At 37.4% G+C, this 17,256-nt stretch overlaps 1 protein-coding gene across 14 annotated transcripts in view; it reads right to left on the bottom strand.

The window, feature by feature from the left end:
- The window catches only part of MAGI2 (membrane associated guanylate kinase, WW and PDZ domain containing 2), a 726,830-nt gene that overhangs the window by 503,400 nt on the left and 206,174 nt on the right, over window positions 1–17,256 (bottom strand). For all 14 annotated transcript variants that reach the window (NM_001396254.1, XM_040685423.2, XM_040685432.2 and 11 more), the window contains exon 2: window positions 10,497–10,613. In NM_001396254.1, the coding sequence (NP_001383183.1) occupies window positions 10,497–10,613 (117 nt within the window). The remainder of the gene's footprint in view (window positions 1–10,496; window positions 10,614–17,256) is intronic.

Below are 17,256 nucleotides of genomic sequence, written 5' to 3'. Positions count from 1 at the left end.
CTGAGTCAGTACAATTTTATTTGAGTATTTAGACTGTGGCGAGTTTGTGCACCAATCACAAAACAGAAGCAGATGTACTTGCACTGTAGCTGAAAGGGACTGGTGATCTCAAGGTAAGTTTTGAAGCACTGCAAGAAATTATAATTGTTTCTGAAGTATAGAGAAAGATGGAGATTTAATCTATAAGGCTATTTTGTTTTAAATTATAGCCCATCCCATTCTGCAAGATACACAGGAAAAAAACTTGCCCCATAGCCCTTGGTAGTCAATGGGAAACCCTATATTATTTCAAATACTCCTTGAGTGAAAACTTGAAGAGCAGAATGACACACTCAAGTGTACATTTCTTCCCACAGGACTTGGAAAGAAAGAAGAGGGAGAAAAATATAAAACTGGCCTGTTTTATTATGTCATGATTGAGAAGGTTATCTAGAAGAAATATAATTGGAGATATAGTTGGGAAAGAGCCTTGTCTATGATCTAGACTAAACCTACAATGCTCTAATGCCTAAACAATAGTCTTAGTATGAGCCAGCTTCTCCAACCTGTATAAGACATACAGACACACGCCAAAAGCTTCCTTTCATCCTTTCCCCTGCGCTTTTTCCAAGCCTGCATTCCCCAGTGAATGGAGGCTTGGAATCAGACACCAAACTGCCAGCTTGGTGAGCAGCAAGCCAGCCAAAGCTTAGGGTCAACATGGGGTGTTCTCTCCTCCCCACCAGGTATGTTTTCAAACAAAACCAATGACTTCTGTACTTTGTACCGTACCTAGCTCATTTTATATGAATATCTGGGGGCACTCGACCACTTTCTTTCACAGAATCAATCCCTACATGAGATGTGACTGTCCAGACCCATGTTTCAGCTGCACAAGAACTTACACCAACAGGAATGTAAGCATTTTATCTCTCCCTAGAGCTAGACAGCAAAAGAGTGTAGATTTGAAAATCACAGATCTAGACAAGCAGCAAAAGTCTACCTAAGTCTGCCTATGTGCCCCTGTGGATCTAAGCTTGAGGTCCTTTACATTATTAAGAAATATAAAGTAACTGGAATGTGAATAAGAATGATGGGTTAGGTACCGATGGTAGTTTTAGACGTATAAGTGACTACATCATATTTTATTCTATTCATCCACATGAAAACCCACAAGCTGTAAATACCATGAAGAAGTTGTTTTAGCTGCAACTATATTAGCAATTTCTCAGTGGTATTCTGCCAGTGTTGGCTGCTAAAGGGAATCTGATGTACCAACTAATCATCACTGAAGAATTTGAATGCTCTTAACCTGCTACTGAATATCAGTAATGTATTCATATAATCTTCTTCAATTTAAGATTTTCTTGGTTAATCTAGTTCAAAAATATTTTTTGGATAACCATTTATTTTCGTCATCAAAAATTGTAAGCCATATTATTCTAAGTTATTCTGTGGGTATTTTTTATTAGATGACAATGCAAGAGAAAATTAACATACAAAGTATGATCTGTGAGTACATGAGTTCAATGAGGAATGATAAAAGATGTATACCCCACAGACTCGGTGTAACCAAGTAAATCAGTACAAGATTAATTCGTTGCCAAAAGCTGTTAAAATAACTGGAAGAGCTTCAGTCTGCCCATAATGATTTAAATTCCTTCTACTTGTACAAATGGAATGATTTTGCCATCTTTTGCAAACAAATTATTTCTATTTGGTCAGGAAAAATGTATGCAGCCAGACGGGTCTCATCAGCTGCAACTGAGAAAAGCACAGCACATCCAAGAGAAGCTGCATGATGATGGCAGGGTGAGGGGCTCAGTATCAAGTTGAGATAGGTTGCATACGTTGCTTGTCAAAAACTAAATGATAGCATTGTACATACATATAGAGGCAGGGCAAAAGAGAAAATGTTTTTTTTTTTATTATTATTATTGTATGAGTCTGCAGAGAGCAGTTATACAGAAATTCAGAAAGGATTTGCATGTATAGAAATAAAAGGGAGGAGCCTCACTTCTCACTACGTCTTCTCCAAAACAGTGGAGTGCTGCTGCACTAGTAGCCACTGTGGGCTACTAGTTGATGAAATGTTCCATGCTTATGGAAGCAAACTCAGAATTGCTGAGGATTTGATGCATTCTAGTGAGGACAATTATACAGCTCAACGAACGGCTGAGCTTGGAAGGAACCTCTGAAGATCACCTGGTTTAATGCAGGACGTATCAACTGTAAAGGAACAAGAGATTTTTACAGATGCTGCTACAGCTACTAGGAAATCTTTTGTAAAAACACCTTCTCAAAGGAAATGTTGCCAAATCACCATCATAATTTAAATTTTTCAAAGAACTAATGGTCATTAATGATGGGCAGTATTCTGTAAAGCATGTAAAACACAGCAAGAGGAGTGGCTGGAAAGCTGCCTGATGGAAAGGAACCTTGGTGTACTGATGGACAGTCAGCTGAATATGAGCCAGCAGGGTGCCCAGGTGGCCAAGAAGGCCAATGGCATCCTGGCTTATATCAGGAATCGTGTGGTGAGCAGGACTAGGGAAGTCATCCTGCCCCTGTACTCGGCATTGGTGAGGCCTCACCTCGAGTACTGTGTTCAGTTTTGGGAACCTCTGTACAGAAAGGACGTGGAGGTACTGGAGCAGGTCCAAAGAAAGGCAACAAGGCTTGTGAAGGGCTTAGAGAATATGCCCTACGAGGAGCGACTGAAGGAACTGGGGCTGTTTAGTCTGGGTAAAAGGAGGCTGAGGGGAGACCTTATTGCTCTCTTCCAATATCTGAAAGGTGCTTACAGTGAGAGCGGGGTTGGTCTCTTCTCACTGGTGACAGGTGTCAGACTGAGGGGAAATGGCCTTAAGTTGCATGAGGATAAGTTTAGGTTGGACATTAGGAAGCACTTCTTTACAGAAAGAGTTGTTAAGCACTGGAATAGGCTCCCCAGGGAGGTGGTTGAATCACCATCCCTAGATGTATTTAAAAACCGTTTGGATGTGGTGCTCAGGACATGATTCAGCGGAGAGTTGTTAGTTAGGGTAGTATGGTTAGGTCAGGGTTGGACTCAATGATCTTTGAGGTCTTTTCCAACCTGAGCAATTCTACGATTCTATGATTCTATGATTACTGACACACCTGTGATCAAATTTTCCAGGAAGTACTCTACAATTTTTTCTGCAAAAAAAGAAAAAAAAATGTATTCTTGCAAAACTACAAGGGTGCATATTTAAAACTTTGAATGAAATTATATTCTTCTGTTTCTATATGATTAACAAATGCCAAAAGTCAGGTCCAGTGAAGTCATTACTAACATGAGTTGAATTTATTGTTATGAAAATACCAAGGATCTCTAACCCATAATTAGAAAAAAATATTGCTTTCTAGAGGTGTTTATTTTTATAAAAAATATAATGATTTATAAATTATTTTATACAATATTTTATTATAAATCCATCTATAAAATTTTAAAATTTCAAGAATTTTATAGGTGAAATTATAAGACCATTTTACATTTAAATCCAGATCACTGCTTTCAGTGATCCTTTTGAAATACAATCTGGAATTTCTGCATTTTATTTCTTTTTACCAAAATGTGTTCCTGCTATCTCCACAGTAAGAACATTTCCCTATTCAGTAACACTGAAATATTTTTGACAGAATGATTTGAATATTCCACATTAGATTGATAGCTAGTCAAGAGGTTGATGTGTTAATAGCAGTAATAGTCTGGAAAAAGAAAAGTGTATAGGATGTGATCAAAAGCTGGAGATACAGGAGAAAGATGAAATTGTTAGAAACCATCATGGGACAAAAAGGGTACTTCTGTACCTAAGACATGGGGCTGCTGGAGGCACTACTACACTGACCTTGGCTTACTGCACACAGATCATGTTGGTACACAAATTCTGCTCTTTATTTTATTACATCTGTTCTTACTTCATGCTACAGACACATCACATCTGACACATTACATCTCTTCCTCATCTTGACCAGTATTTATTTTATTTGGTTTCCTATTATTTTAAGGTGAGTATTTAAAACAGATGGATGTGTCACTGAACAGCTGAGAGTTGATGTCTTCATTGAGAAATTTCTGAGCAAAGCTGACAGAAATGTGCTTTATTCTTCAAGACAAACAGTGCAATGTTTTCAATCAACCATGCAATTTGTAGATATAGTTTGGGCGTCTGTTTACTCTAGATCTTAATTAAGATGAATTCATAATTCACTGTTATAAGTAAAAATAACATTGTTTTTTGCTTGGTTTTCTATTCTAACAATGCTTCCCAGTGATGGCAAGGCAGTGCCTGCAGCCCGAACACACTGTGAGCCTAAGCAATACTGTGTGCCTGCTGACTGCACGGCAGCACAGTGCTGTTACTGAATAACACCTGCTCTGAAACAGACAAAAACACCCATAAATTCATGTGGAAAAGTCAATACAGCGGTGCATAAGCCAATCTCTCTGAACCAGACAGTCCCATGGCCTTCAGAGAAACATGTCAGTGTTACTGTGTGCATTTCCAGGCGGTAAATGGAAAATACCTTACATGTAGTGGGAAAGAAAGGAAGGCCCACAGGGTTTAAACATTGTTCCATCTAATACCAGTTAATTCAGGCACTGACTATGCTGTAGGTTTATTCATTGACTGTTCTTTGCCTCCTCTACTTCGGCTGTCGGTTATTTGAAGCAGTGAGCTCCTCATAATCATCAGGTACATGTGGCTGCACTGCATACATAGCATAGCGGGGCCCTCACCTCACATAATTACCTGATTTGGTTTAATTTTGCTTGACATACAAAAAAGGCTGAACAGGCTTGCCAATGGTTCTGCCTTAAATACATCTTGGAGGTGTGCTCCGGTACATACACACAGCAAGGTTTCCCTAGAGCTTGGCATTGCTCTATTCTGAGCCATCAAAGTCGAGTCTTAGCAATAACTAACACTTGTCTGAAAGAATAAAGTAGTCATTAAAGATAGGTACTGTTATTTGCAGCGATGTGAGCATTTCTTGGCAGCATGGTGTGCTAAGCACAGGTTATTTTATCCTAAGAATAGATCCACATGACGTCAAACTAGCAGAACTTCCACCAGTAATATCTGGACTTCTTAATTTGTTTATTTTAAGAACAAAGCTGTGCACTGAATTTCCACTCTTGAAAGATACCTCTGACACTGAACTAACTTTTAAGGAAAATATATGAAACCGCTCGTAAGTCTGTTTCACACACTCCCCTGTGCTCTTGCTTCATTTTAGAAGAGGAATGAAGTATTTATGAAAGAAATTTGAAAGGACTCATATTTGATCAAATATAAATTATACAAATATATCCTCTCATCCTTATTCTGAGCACCAGAAATACACAAAGAGCTCCTGAATTGTGTGCACTCTCACCAAATACGTATTTACCACCCACTTGACTCTCCCACTCTTTCCTCAGCTCTCAAATATAAACTTCAGGTGAAAACACTAGTATATAATTGTCATTTCCTTCAGTATTTACCCCATGACTAAAAGGTTAGTCCATTTTAATAGTAATTAGTATGTAGTAGCAAAAAGTATTGGAACCAATGCAAATTTATGTTCCACGATAACTCCTCTCACATCCAATGCCAGGGAGGAGAGGAGGAAAGTCTCATCACACTGCCATACTTGGAGAACCAGAGGTTCCTTCGTTTTTCTGATTGGTACTCATGAAGAAAACTGTGAATGACTTCAGCCTTCTAAAATATTGATCCTCTCTGCTAACGGGCATATCTGTGATAGCTGTGGAGATGGAGCTTTCTCCAGGGTTGAAAGTATGGAGTGAATTCCCCCAAGGCTGTGTCCTTACTACCCAGCAGCACCTTCTGCTGCAACTAGAAAACACATCTTATTAGCTTCACTATCTTAAAAGAAAATAAACTAATGGTAGTAACTTTCTCATATATGACAAAAATAAAAAAATAAAAAAATAAAGAAGCTGGTCAAAACAAAATATTACACTGCACAGCCTTTGTCTTCTGGAAAGGAGACTAGACAACAAACAGAAGCACTTTGCAATGCATAACTTTTTAACAGCACACAGACGATACTGCAGAATGTAGTTAAACCTATTTGTACACAGACTGGATAATACTAGAACAGAACAAAATAATGTCTGAATGTGTGGCTCTTATTTAAAGTCATTCACAATGCAATGTAACAATGACCCAATAATCTAATCATATACAGAGGATGAATAAAAGAAAGAAATAAATGCAGAAAGGAAAGATATTACTGTGGTCAAAGGTTCCAAATCTGCAGTTCAGTCTGCTACCTATACTCTCCTAACACAGAACAATCAGAATGGCAATAGGCAGACTAAGCAAAGGAAGGAATTATTACCACTGTTTCACATGTGGAGAACTGTAGCACATAATGACTGTATTTCTTGCCCTTGTTTGCACACATACAGAATTTGGCTGTCACAGACTGAAGCTTTCTTCCTATGTATCTGACAGATGTCTTAAATAAACCATTCTTTCTACAAGACTTCTGCATTAATAGCGATACAGCATTATCTAGTGCAATAAACCAGGGCTGCATACCACTTCTTTCTATTTTCCATCATTGTTGTTTTTCTAAATGCAAACACCAGGAAAGAAACTTCTTTATCAGTTTTTTTTTATAATTCCACACGATCACTTCTAACACATGGCCAGGTGTCTGGGCTGCAATCTCCACTCATGTATATCAGTGCAGGGGGATAGAGCCATTCATTTCAGCAAGACCAATTACTACTGTCAATCTGAGGTTATATCCCAGAGGATATCAATGGTAATCTCTTCAAATTAATAGATGGTTTTTTACTTCTATGAATCAGCTTGTCACTGTTTGACTTCTTACAGTAATCAGACTGTCTTCCACTATCATTTCATATTCCCCGCCTGGGAGAGAAACATACAGACTATTTTCAATCACAGCTCCACTATTTTGCAAATCTTTATGGAAGTGAAATTTGCAATTTATGGAAAGAATACCAAATGAAACAGGACTGACCATGATGGTCACTACCAAAACAGTTTTCCTGCCACATATTATCCTCAAAGCTTTGCTCCTGTGATGACATGAAGTTAGAGCCATCTCTACTTACAGTAAGACTAGAAGGGTGCACACACACGTGGCAACTGCAGTTTACTTAGAGCACTACAAAGCACAAAGTGCAGCACAACTAAATGTTGTCTGTCCATAGCATTCACAGTCTTAGATGCATTTCATGGCCTTTCTCTTGGCCATACTTAGACAGAAAATCAAGTATCACTTATCCATGTTTAACATGTCTTACAATGGGCATTTTTTGATACTGTAAAATATCAGTAGTCAGTGCCCCTAAACAACTTCTGAATAAATTTAGGTAATGAAAGTTGTGCTTAAAACCCATACAACAGAAGGGGGAAAAGAAAATGTATGAGACAGTTTAGTGAAATCTTTTGAATATAGAGACCTGTAAGACTTTCCTTCCACCAGAACTGTCTTTTATCATTCTTTGATTTCCTCTAAGATTCTCAGCACATTTCTCACCTGTATTACTCCAGGTTTCTCAGCATCTGAAGTCCAGTCCTCCTGCTTGCATTGAAACAAGAGCTGTGTCTTGACAGAAGACCACTGTCTTTCTTTCAGAGGGTAATTTTCTTCTGTGTTGTTTGCCAGACTGTATCTTTACTTTCAGTTTCCCGACCCTCTCTATTGAAAGCTCTATTGCTTTTTTAACTAAGCTTCAAATTAACAGAACTTTTTCTTCACTTTCTTGTTTATGTATCGGTTTCATTACTGCTGTCACACAGCTCTGGGGAAATAACTAGTTAACGGCTGCACCTCCAATGCTGCAAGTACAATTGTACTACATTCTACCTTAGAATACAAGTATGTAATTCCTGTTGACAATGCACTGAGAGTCATTTTCATATGGCACTAAGAATGGCAACGGCTTACAGAAGGCAACATTTGATTCTTAGGATTACATAGTCATTTCCAATTTGGTAGAAAGCAGCACTGCAAAAATAGAAATAGAGAAACACAAGGAACACAAAACCAAGCAATTTGTCCCATTCATAGCAGACAGTTTCAGAGGGCAGAATTGATCCACTGTGTATCTATTTATCCATCCTTTGGTCAACGTGACATAAAATACAATGTACAATTCAAATTTTTATCTGGCAAATACCATCTTACCCACTTTCAGTATATGCAATGTGCATGTTCGTCTGTGCTCATTATTCTGTGAAGTTGTGGGCAATGTTGTAGCCAGTTACTTCTGCATGGAGCCAGCCACGACTTCTGCATGCTAGAGAAATCATCTCCCTACCTGTTATAGTGCTTGGAACCATTAATATCAGCCTACAGAGTTTCAAAAATTGACTGCTCTAAGGAGAAAATTTTGTACACCATCACCTCAAAAGTAAGCTCACAATTCAAAAATTAATAGTTAATTTATATTGGAAGAAAAAAGAAAATAGTTTTCATCATTTTTTCTCCTAAACACAAACACCGGAGTCAGAATAAAAGTGTATTAAAAAAGATTATTCTCAATTATGATCGAAGGGAATTCTGGGTTGCAATCTATGTGAGGGTATCCTTTTCATCTACTTGATTATGGAAACTTCCTTAGCAAACCACGTATCACCCTGTCTACATTTTTAAATGCCTTTTTCTTAGATTACAGGCATTTCCATAGAACTTTCAAGAGAATTTCCAATTAAACACGGTATTCAGGCTTGGATACTATTTTTTTCTAACACTACCATTGGAAACCATCTTCCACTCCACCCAAGAACATAACTACTTACCTCATGATTCAGCTGCTTTCAGCCCTGTCATTCTATTATTTTTTAAGGTTCTGACTTAGTTGAAACTGTTCAGATGATAAGACAATAATCAAGAATCTATCCATACAGAATGACAGAGAAGATGGATTAATCACAGCAGAAGGGAAATGTAATTTTGTGTTACAGGTTTCAAATTTTGGTCTTTGTCATTGTTCCTTTTTGAATGATGAATCTGTTCCTGTTGCTAATGTATTTCTCTTGAACAATGAGAGTGCTTATTTTCTTGATTAAAAATAAATAAATAAGCAAATCAACTGAGTCATCATGTCCTTACTGCTCATATGCAGTACCTTTTACCTGTGTGTAATACTTGCAATATTGTTAGATTTTCCTTATCTTAAATCTGGATCTCCTGCATTAAGAATTGTGTGGCAGGACTATATTAAGTATACTCCTATGTTAATAATCATCCAGGCATCCTAAGAAGTGGGATTTAACCTCAAAACCTCTTAGTACTTGCCTTTGCACTTCAGCTCTGGTTCTCAGTACTTCCAGACAAAGATAATTTATCAGGAATGTTACAAAGATACAATGTGTTTTGTTTTGTGTACCGGTAACCTGCAGGTAAGTAGTCTTTAATTTTTGTCTGCTCTCGTTTTTAATCAAGGATGTATAGAACTCCTGAAATTAAGACATTATATTTATCTATTTTCAGCTTCCAAAACAAAAGCAAAACGATTCAGCCTCTTTTTTGGCACTTCAAAGCACTATTCTTCAATGTAATGATAGAAGAAGTTGTACAGAAGCATTCATAACAAAACAGCTTTCAAAGACCACCCACCCACTGCCATATAAATAGCACAGTCACTTATTCAGGACATCTTCCTTTGCCTATCATTCCAGTGTCAAGCATGCAAATTCAGATTCAAAGGTGCACTTTTTTTTTTTTTCCCCCAAAATCCAGAAGAACTTTTTTTTGTCTACCAAGCAATTATTTTGAGGGAAGAATACTGGAACTTTGTTCCATTGCAAATGATATGTTGCCTGTCAGCCAAGTAGATCTGTTCTGAAAGGCATGGCCCTGACAGCCTGACATGCCTTATGTTACTCTGCTTAATTTCAAGTCTCCTGCAGAAACAGACAATTTCAGCAACTATAAAAATGATTTTAGAGGTTTCAAAATACCTTAGATATAGATATAGTTGACTCACAGAACAATAGGAGAACTAACGTACACATTACGAACTTTCGTTGCCATGCCTGCTGCACATAACATTTCCCAGTTTACATGTTTCCTCTATTGCCTTGATGCATTTTGAACTCCAAACTATTATTTTGTAAAGTATAATACTGTGAAATTCAAAGCAGATCAAACTCTCTTTGTTGGACATCAATTTAACCGGCCCAAAAAACTGGGCTGTTTTTTTTTCTTTAATTTGTACCTTCTACAACTACAGAAGAAAAGGATTATTATTCTACAGCCAGTTTACTAGTGATACAACTATGAAAACATCAAGCAGTTTCAGATATTAATTCAGAATTAGACAGTTCATTTCTTCTGCAATAACGTGGAAGACATAAACCAACCCACTAATCTATTTACAGAAAGACTGCTTCAACTACAGTTCACGTCTTAAAACTTTGTAAATGGCCTCAGAAGCATTAACTCAGATAGTCTGTTGCCACTCAGAAAACAGATTTATGTATCTCCACCCTACTCACATGGCACTGTGCGGAGGTAGAGATTGTCTCTTATGATCTGCTGGAGCTCATGGTCTACCGAACCTTTCTGGAACCGTAAATTGAGGTAGTGACGAAGGTCCTTATCAACAATGCCTCCTGTCAAGGAAGAGAAAAATGAAAGCATGATTTAAAAATATATTGCTTTAATGGAAGCAATGAATCACTTCTAAAGTCCCAGTAGCTCATTTTCCTTCATGTTTCTGTCAAGACAGGTGACAGAAGTACAAAGCTTTCCAGTTAAGGCATGCAGTTGATATAATACTATTTAGTATTGATGATGGTGTAAAGGTTAAAAACAGTTAATGACAACTGGCTCAATCTGTTCTGAAAATACAGTCAGATGTTATTTTTTTTTCCTGCACAAACTGGTAACATTATTATTATTATTATTATTATTATCATCATCATCATCATTATTATCATTATTATCATTATTATGTAAGTACATGCATATATATCTATATACTACATTATCAGGTATTATGTTCCTTGTGACCATGGAATAATTTCCTACCCATTTATTATACAAAAAACACTTCATTCAAAATGTCTTGGCAATGTTAAGTGTTTTTTGTCCAAGTGTAGCCAGAATAAAATGCAGCTGAACTAATTGTTAGCTGTAATTAATGACCATACAAACATGATAAAATCCTTTGTGTTATTTATTTCCAATAGTGCTCACATCTGAAAAAGAGACTATAGCAAACAATAGTACATATTTTATTTTCATCACCAAGAAGAGTAATTACTAGTACAATATTTTAGCACGATACTGCCAATATATGTGGAAAACAAAATGCAGATAAAGAACCTTGTATTTACCACTCTTACCGTAAGTCCAGAACAAAAGAACTTAAAGTATTGTTTAGCTAATGACTAATGTAACTTGTTCCACTATCAAAGACATAAAAGCGTCTAATAAAACATGATTAATAAACATTTCCTGATAGAATTCTTCTCCATTTCCTTTAATGTGGAGTATGGATCATGTTTATAATTACAGGGGAAAAGTCTACAAATAACTGCATTTCTTCCCCCTCTGCAATACAGACATAAGAAAAGTATAGAAAATCTTTACAACACTGCATTCTGACACATACTGCCAAGATGAGAAATTGCAATCAGATTGATCTCTAACTTGTTGCTTCATAAATTTATCCTTAAAATACCTTTTGGAAATGGCATTTGCTATTGAAACACCTGCCAAAAGTCTTATCGACTTGGTCTCTGTAAAGATTTTCCCATAAAAAACGAACAAAAAACATTCCCACCTAATTATTTGAAAGTCACTGCAGAGTACAAAGGCTAATAAATTAAAAGATATTTCTCCTTATAGCTATTCCTATTTATCTCTCAATTACAAATCCGTAATCTCATTATTGCTGCTCCTTTGTCAATAACTTCAAAACCTTTCGCGCCAGGTTTATGAAAAAGCTTATAAATAATTTCTGTCATCTTTAGCTCAAGGCAAAAGCAGCAGACTTTAATTAAAAATGAAAAAAAGAAAAAAAAAAAGGAAGAAGAGAGAAAGAAAAAAGCCCACACTCATAACAAACATGAAATAATACCTGTGTGCCCAGTTCCCAGCTGCTGAGAACCTCCATAGAGATCTGTTTTTCCAGGATCCAGATTAAGCCACTTTGCGCACTACTTTGGTACCACTAACCTTTTCTCTAGTAACGGTCTCTGTTTGCAGACCAGATCATCCTTACTTCTGCTATGTTTTCTGTTTGTTTGTTTTTTTACAAGATTTCAGTGGAGGTGAATGCTAGAGGAGGCTGCAGAAACATGTTCTGCTTCTGATTGGATTTTGCTGTCCTTTCTGATCAGCTGCAGAGAGTAAAGGTCCTGCAGCTCTTGCTCCTCTTGCTCTAATATACAGAACATGCCCAGTGATGCACATGCTTTCTGGCAGCCTGAGAAAATGCCAGCTCAAGAACAACAGCTGCAGCCTGCCCACTGACATAAACCTGAATCATTCAACTTATGACATAACTAAGTTTAGAAGCCTACACAGATTTCTGACCCTCAAAGCGCATTTTTTGTTTTGTTTCAAACACAATCATTTACTTGACCATGTCATTCCAAACTGTAGTATAATAAGGTATATTTATAAGAGTATTTACAAGAGGAGGTGTGCACAGCCTTCTATTTGTTACAAACAGATTTAGAAAGGAAAAGATTTTAACAAAAGTAAGATCAATAGATTTACAGAATGGTTTGGGTTGGAAGGGATCTTTAAGATCATGTAGTTCCAAACCCCCTGCTACAGACAGGGACACCTCCCTCTAGACCAGGTTGCTCAAAACCCCATCCAGCCTGGCCTTCAGTGCTTCCAGGCAGGGGGCATTCACAGCCTCTGTGTTCCAGTGTCTCACCACTCTCACAGTAAAGAATTTCTTCCTAATATCTAGCCTAAATCTACCTTCTTCCAGTTTAAAACCGTTTCCCCTCATTCTGTCACTACATGCCCTTATAAAAAGTCCCTCCCCAGCTTTCCTGTAGGTCCCCTTCAGATACTGGAAGGCCGCTCCAAGGTCTCCTTGGAGCTTTATCTTCTCTAAGCCGAAGAGCCCCAGCTCTCTCAGCCTGTCCTCATAGGGAGGTGCTCCAGCCCTCTGAAGATTTGCAGGTTGTGTAGGAGAAAAAAAGGAACTTATCAGCTTTCTAAAATAAGTGAAACATACATTTTTTCCTTAATATCTGAGTATATACTGTAGCGTGTGCAAAGTCTATTTTAAAGAGCAGTCAGATGAACTATAGACAGCATCTCTGTATTGTCAACAAATTTCCTTCTTTAAAAGTCATTCTCTTTTCTGTCCTTACTGGCATTTTTCAGTTCTTTGGGCATAAGCTACCTTTTTGTTGTATCTGGTATAGCAATGAATTTTATATCCTGGAAAGCGTTAAAAAATAAAACCATTCCAGAGTCCTGAACAACAGATGCACTATTTTAAATTCATTCCTCAGTTGTCACTTTTTTGATTTTGCCCCCTAAAAACCTTTGTGCTTTACCAGATGCTTGTCAAAAGCATACTTGATTTGACTCCAGATGTGCTTTCCAGATATTTATAATGCTCGACAGGAGCATTTGAGCAGCCTGATCCTTTTAAAGTACAAGTAGAAGAAAGCCCAACAACTACAGTTTGGGGCCCCGTGCAGCTGTAGCAATTCACAAGAATGCAAAATAGCTATGATTTAACAGCAGTGAAGTAGATCTCAAATTAGACAAGTTAGAAATCAAGAATAACATGAGAAGAGGAATAACGGGACCATGTCCTTGAAAATGTTGGAACAAAAGATTGAAAATGTTATCAGTTGGTTTACTTTCACAGGGAAAAAAAAATGAAATTTAACGACATTGTCAGTAAATTCATAGAAAGGGAAGCAATCAGCAGCAGCTTTTTATGGAAAGTAACAGTACACCCATACTTGGTTGTACAATGTAATCCAGTTAGACAAGCGTCTGGTACCCAGGACTGACTTGATTTTTGGAAAATTCAGCCTTCCATTACTTTTCCTTTTCGTAGTCTATTTAAAATCATTAAGATGTTCAAAATTCCTGACATGCACCTAAGCCTGTGGCTTCCTCATATTCCCTGAAGACCAGAGCAGAGCACCTCAAAAGGCTCAGAGGCTGCCAGCGCCCGTAGCACTGCACCACCAGCCCCAAGGCAGCTCAGCAGAGCTCACAAGGAGCTCAAAAACAAGGAGCTCACAAAGGCCACATCCTGCTCACTGTACATGTCAGTGAAAGGAAAAGTCCCGTTGCATGTCAAGGGTGTTACACAGCACAAGTTTTCGAAATCCAACCCAGAGACCATAATTAAAAATATTCTTTGGGCACTGTCACAGGAGGAGGCTGACAACTCCATGATGGAACACTCACAAGCTTTCAGCCATTTGGGTATTTTTTTCTTTTTCTTCACCAGAGGCTTCAGTTTCATTTCACTCCGACAAATCCCATTACTTTGGTGGCTGGGAAATATACATTCCCAGTGATGGCCTCCTTCATAAGTATTGTCTGTTTTAGCTACCAATCATGGTGGCAAACTCATAACCACAACTACATTTGACAGAAAAGATCTTAAAATTGAGCTAAGAAAAAGCTGTGTCTGTATGTTTTACTCACAAACTTAATGAGAAAAGTGCACCTTTATATAGTATTTCAATATATTTCTGTCAAGTTTCCTTTCCCTTCCTTGCTGCTCAGCGCAGAGCAGAGCAGCTGAGGGGAGGCCTCATTGCGGCTGCAGCTCCTCACAGGGAGCGGAGGGGCAGCGCTGAGCTCTGCTCTGTGTGACAGCGACAGAGCCCGAGGGAACGGCATGGAGCTGTGTCAGGGGAGGGGCAGGAAAAGGGGTTAGGGAAAGGGTCTGCTCCAGAGGGCGGTAGGCACAGAACGGGCTGCCCAGGGCAGCGATGACAGCATCAATCCTGTTGGAGTACAAGGAGCATTTGTACAGTCCTCTCAGATAATGGGTTTGAAGTCTGCGTGGTCCCCTGTGAAGCCAGGAGTCGGGCTCAACAATTCTCAAGGTTCTATAAATATTCCTAGCTTGAAAAATCTATGAGTAAGCAAAGTCTAATGTCTAGATTTGCAACTGTAAATGTCCTGAGTCTGAAAATAGTAAAGGAAGTAACTTCGGACACATACCTTGTTGAAACAGTTTATACTAAAAGATTATGTGTGTTCTATCTCCCTTCTATTGCTTTACTTCCACAAAATCATGTGTTTTCAGCAAGCTCCCATTTCTGACTGCAAACAAGTGACACATACCTTCACCTGGGTCAAATGCTTTAGCTGAGCAGCCTTTTACCAGATTCAGCATGACTATTTGACTTGAGAGTCTCACCCCAAATATTTATTCAGGTGCTATCGAGGAGCTTTATATTTCTAACATGATATGCCCCCATGATATGCCCCCATGGACATCTGACAAATCATTTTTTCTGTTCCTCTTTGGTAGAAGACTCACCATTTAGTGCATGCTAGAATAATTTCCCTTTCATTATTCACAGATGATCCAACTGACCTCTCAATCATTAGTCCAAATTATTCACTAATTATCACTAGCCAAAAGGTTTCTTTATTCATTAGCCCAAACACATTATTTAAAACAGACATTGGGAATATCTCGTTTATTAGTTCTTTTCTCTACTGTTGAGAGGAAGTCTTTTGTTCATAAAAGTAGCTGTATTTTTTTTTGTGTGTGTGTATGTGTGTAAGAATATCAAGACCATCATAAATAAAAAGCTGTGTATGCAGCTTAATTGCTCATTTCTGTTTTTTTTTTTAAATGGTCCAGTAAGAATTCAGAATACCTGAAATTGTCATGTAAAGTTTCTCTCACTCACCCATTCAGAAACTCTATATTCAAATACATGTCAGAATGAAAGGATCATTGAGATTTTTGTATGTAAGACTTAATCTCAGAAGACTTGTTGTTCTGTTCTTCAGACCCATGCAGCTCTAGACTGGTAAATGAACAAAAATCAGAAAAACATTCCTTGGTTTATCTGGAAGAGCAAAGCTTGAGCAGTAGTGAGGGACTGGCAGTGCGCATCTGTGAGAAATTCTGTGTCAGCCAGGAGCTCTAAAACATGACTGTATATGCAGGCTCCTCATTGCAAGTTCCCTACGGTAACTGAAAAGATTTTAAACAAAAAAAACAATCATCACATCTCCTATCCAAATTTTTCCCCAGATGGTCCACTCAGGAGAAGAGTAACATTCTCCTCCCCAGACAGCTACTCTTAACTCATAACTAAGTTCTTAAATGAAACATAAGATATGTCCACCAGGTATTGTTTTCAATAGCTGAATAATATTTTATTGCAATAAGCTTCAAAAAAAAAAAAAAAAAAAAAGTGTAAATTAAATGAGAGTTGATGTTTAACATAATTCATATGAACATTTAAACATAAGTACTCTTGAACTGATTAATAATGATGTCATGTATTTAACATTTCAGAACTACTATGAAATTGTTGGCTTTATTTATTTTTTCAACTACTAACAGTAACAAAAAAATGAAATATTTTTTTAAGAGTACAAAAATTCCTGAGTAGTAACAAAATACAGGTTGGATTTTATAAGGACCGGTTACTAAAATGCAACCCGCAACTAAACCTATTACTTAAAGGAAATTATTCTCAGCAAACTTATCCAGAGCTAAGAGGAGCTTTCACTTATCCTTGTATACTGAGCATATCCAACCCTGGAAGTTACTTTAGGTTTCCATGTTATATATATAATCACCATAACAATATTTTGAAAAAAGTACAATAACACTTCTAAGTTATAAAAAGCATGTACTGCATTCTAGTTATCATCTGAAGATTGCACATTTTTACTTTTAAATCTTTTCTATCTCTATATTAAACTCTGTGAGTCTTCTTTGAACTTGTCTTCCACCACTACCTTCAGCCAAATCTGACATCAAAAGTCTTACCTTGAAAGTCTCAAAACATGATGGGTGAGCTACCTATCTTACTGTAGACCATACAGTAAGATAAAGTGTAACAGAGAAATATATGAAAATTACAAAGGAAAGTTAGACACCTCAGAAAAAAAAAATATTTTTTATACTTCAAACCACTCCAATAAATTCAAGCTTATAATATGTTAATGGAGATCTCAGAAAATTAAGAGAATAAGGGCTTTGGTAAACAGTAGATCTTGGGCCTCTTCTACATGCCATATGTAATGAAAGACATTGATATTCAGTTTTCTAAT

The sequence above is a fragment of the Gallus gallus genome, chromosome 1, assembly GCF_016699485.2.
Source record: "Gallus gallus isolate bGalGal1 chromosome 1, bGalGal1.mat.broiler.GRCg7b, whole genome shotgun sequence".
NCBI classification, from domain to species: Eukaryota; Metazoa; Chordata; class Aves; order Galliformes; family Phasianidae; genus Gallus; species Gallus gallus.
This window is presented reverse-complemented; position numbering and strand designations above follow the sequence as displayed.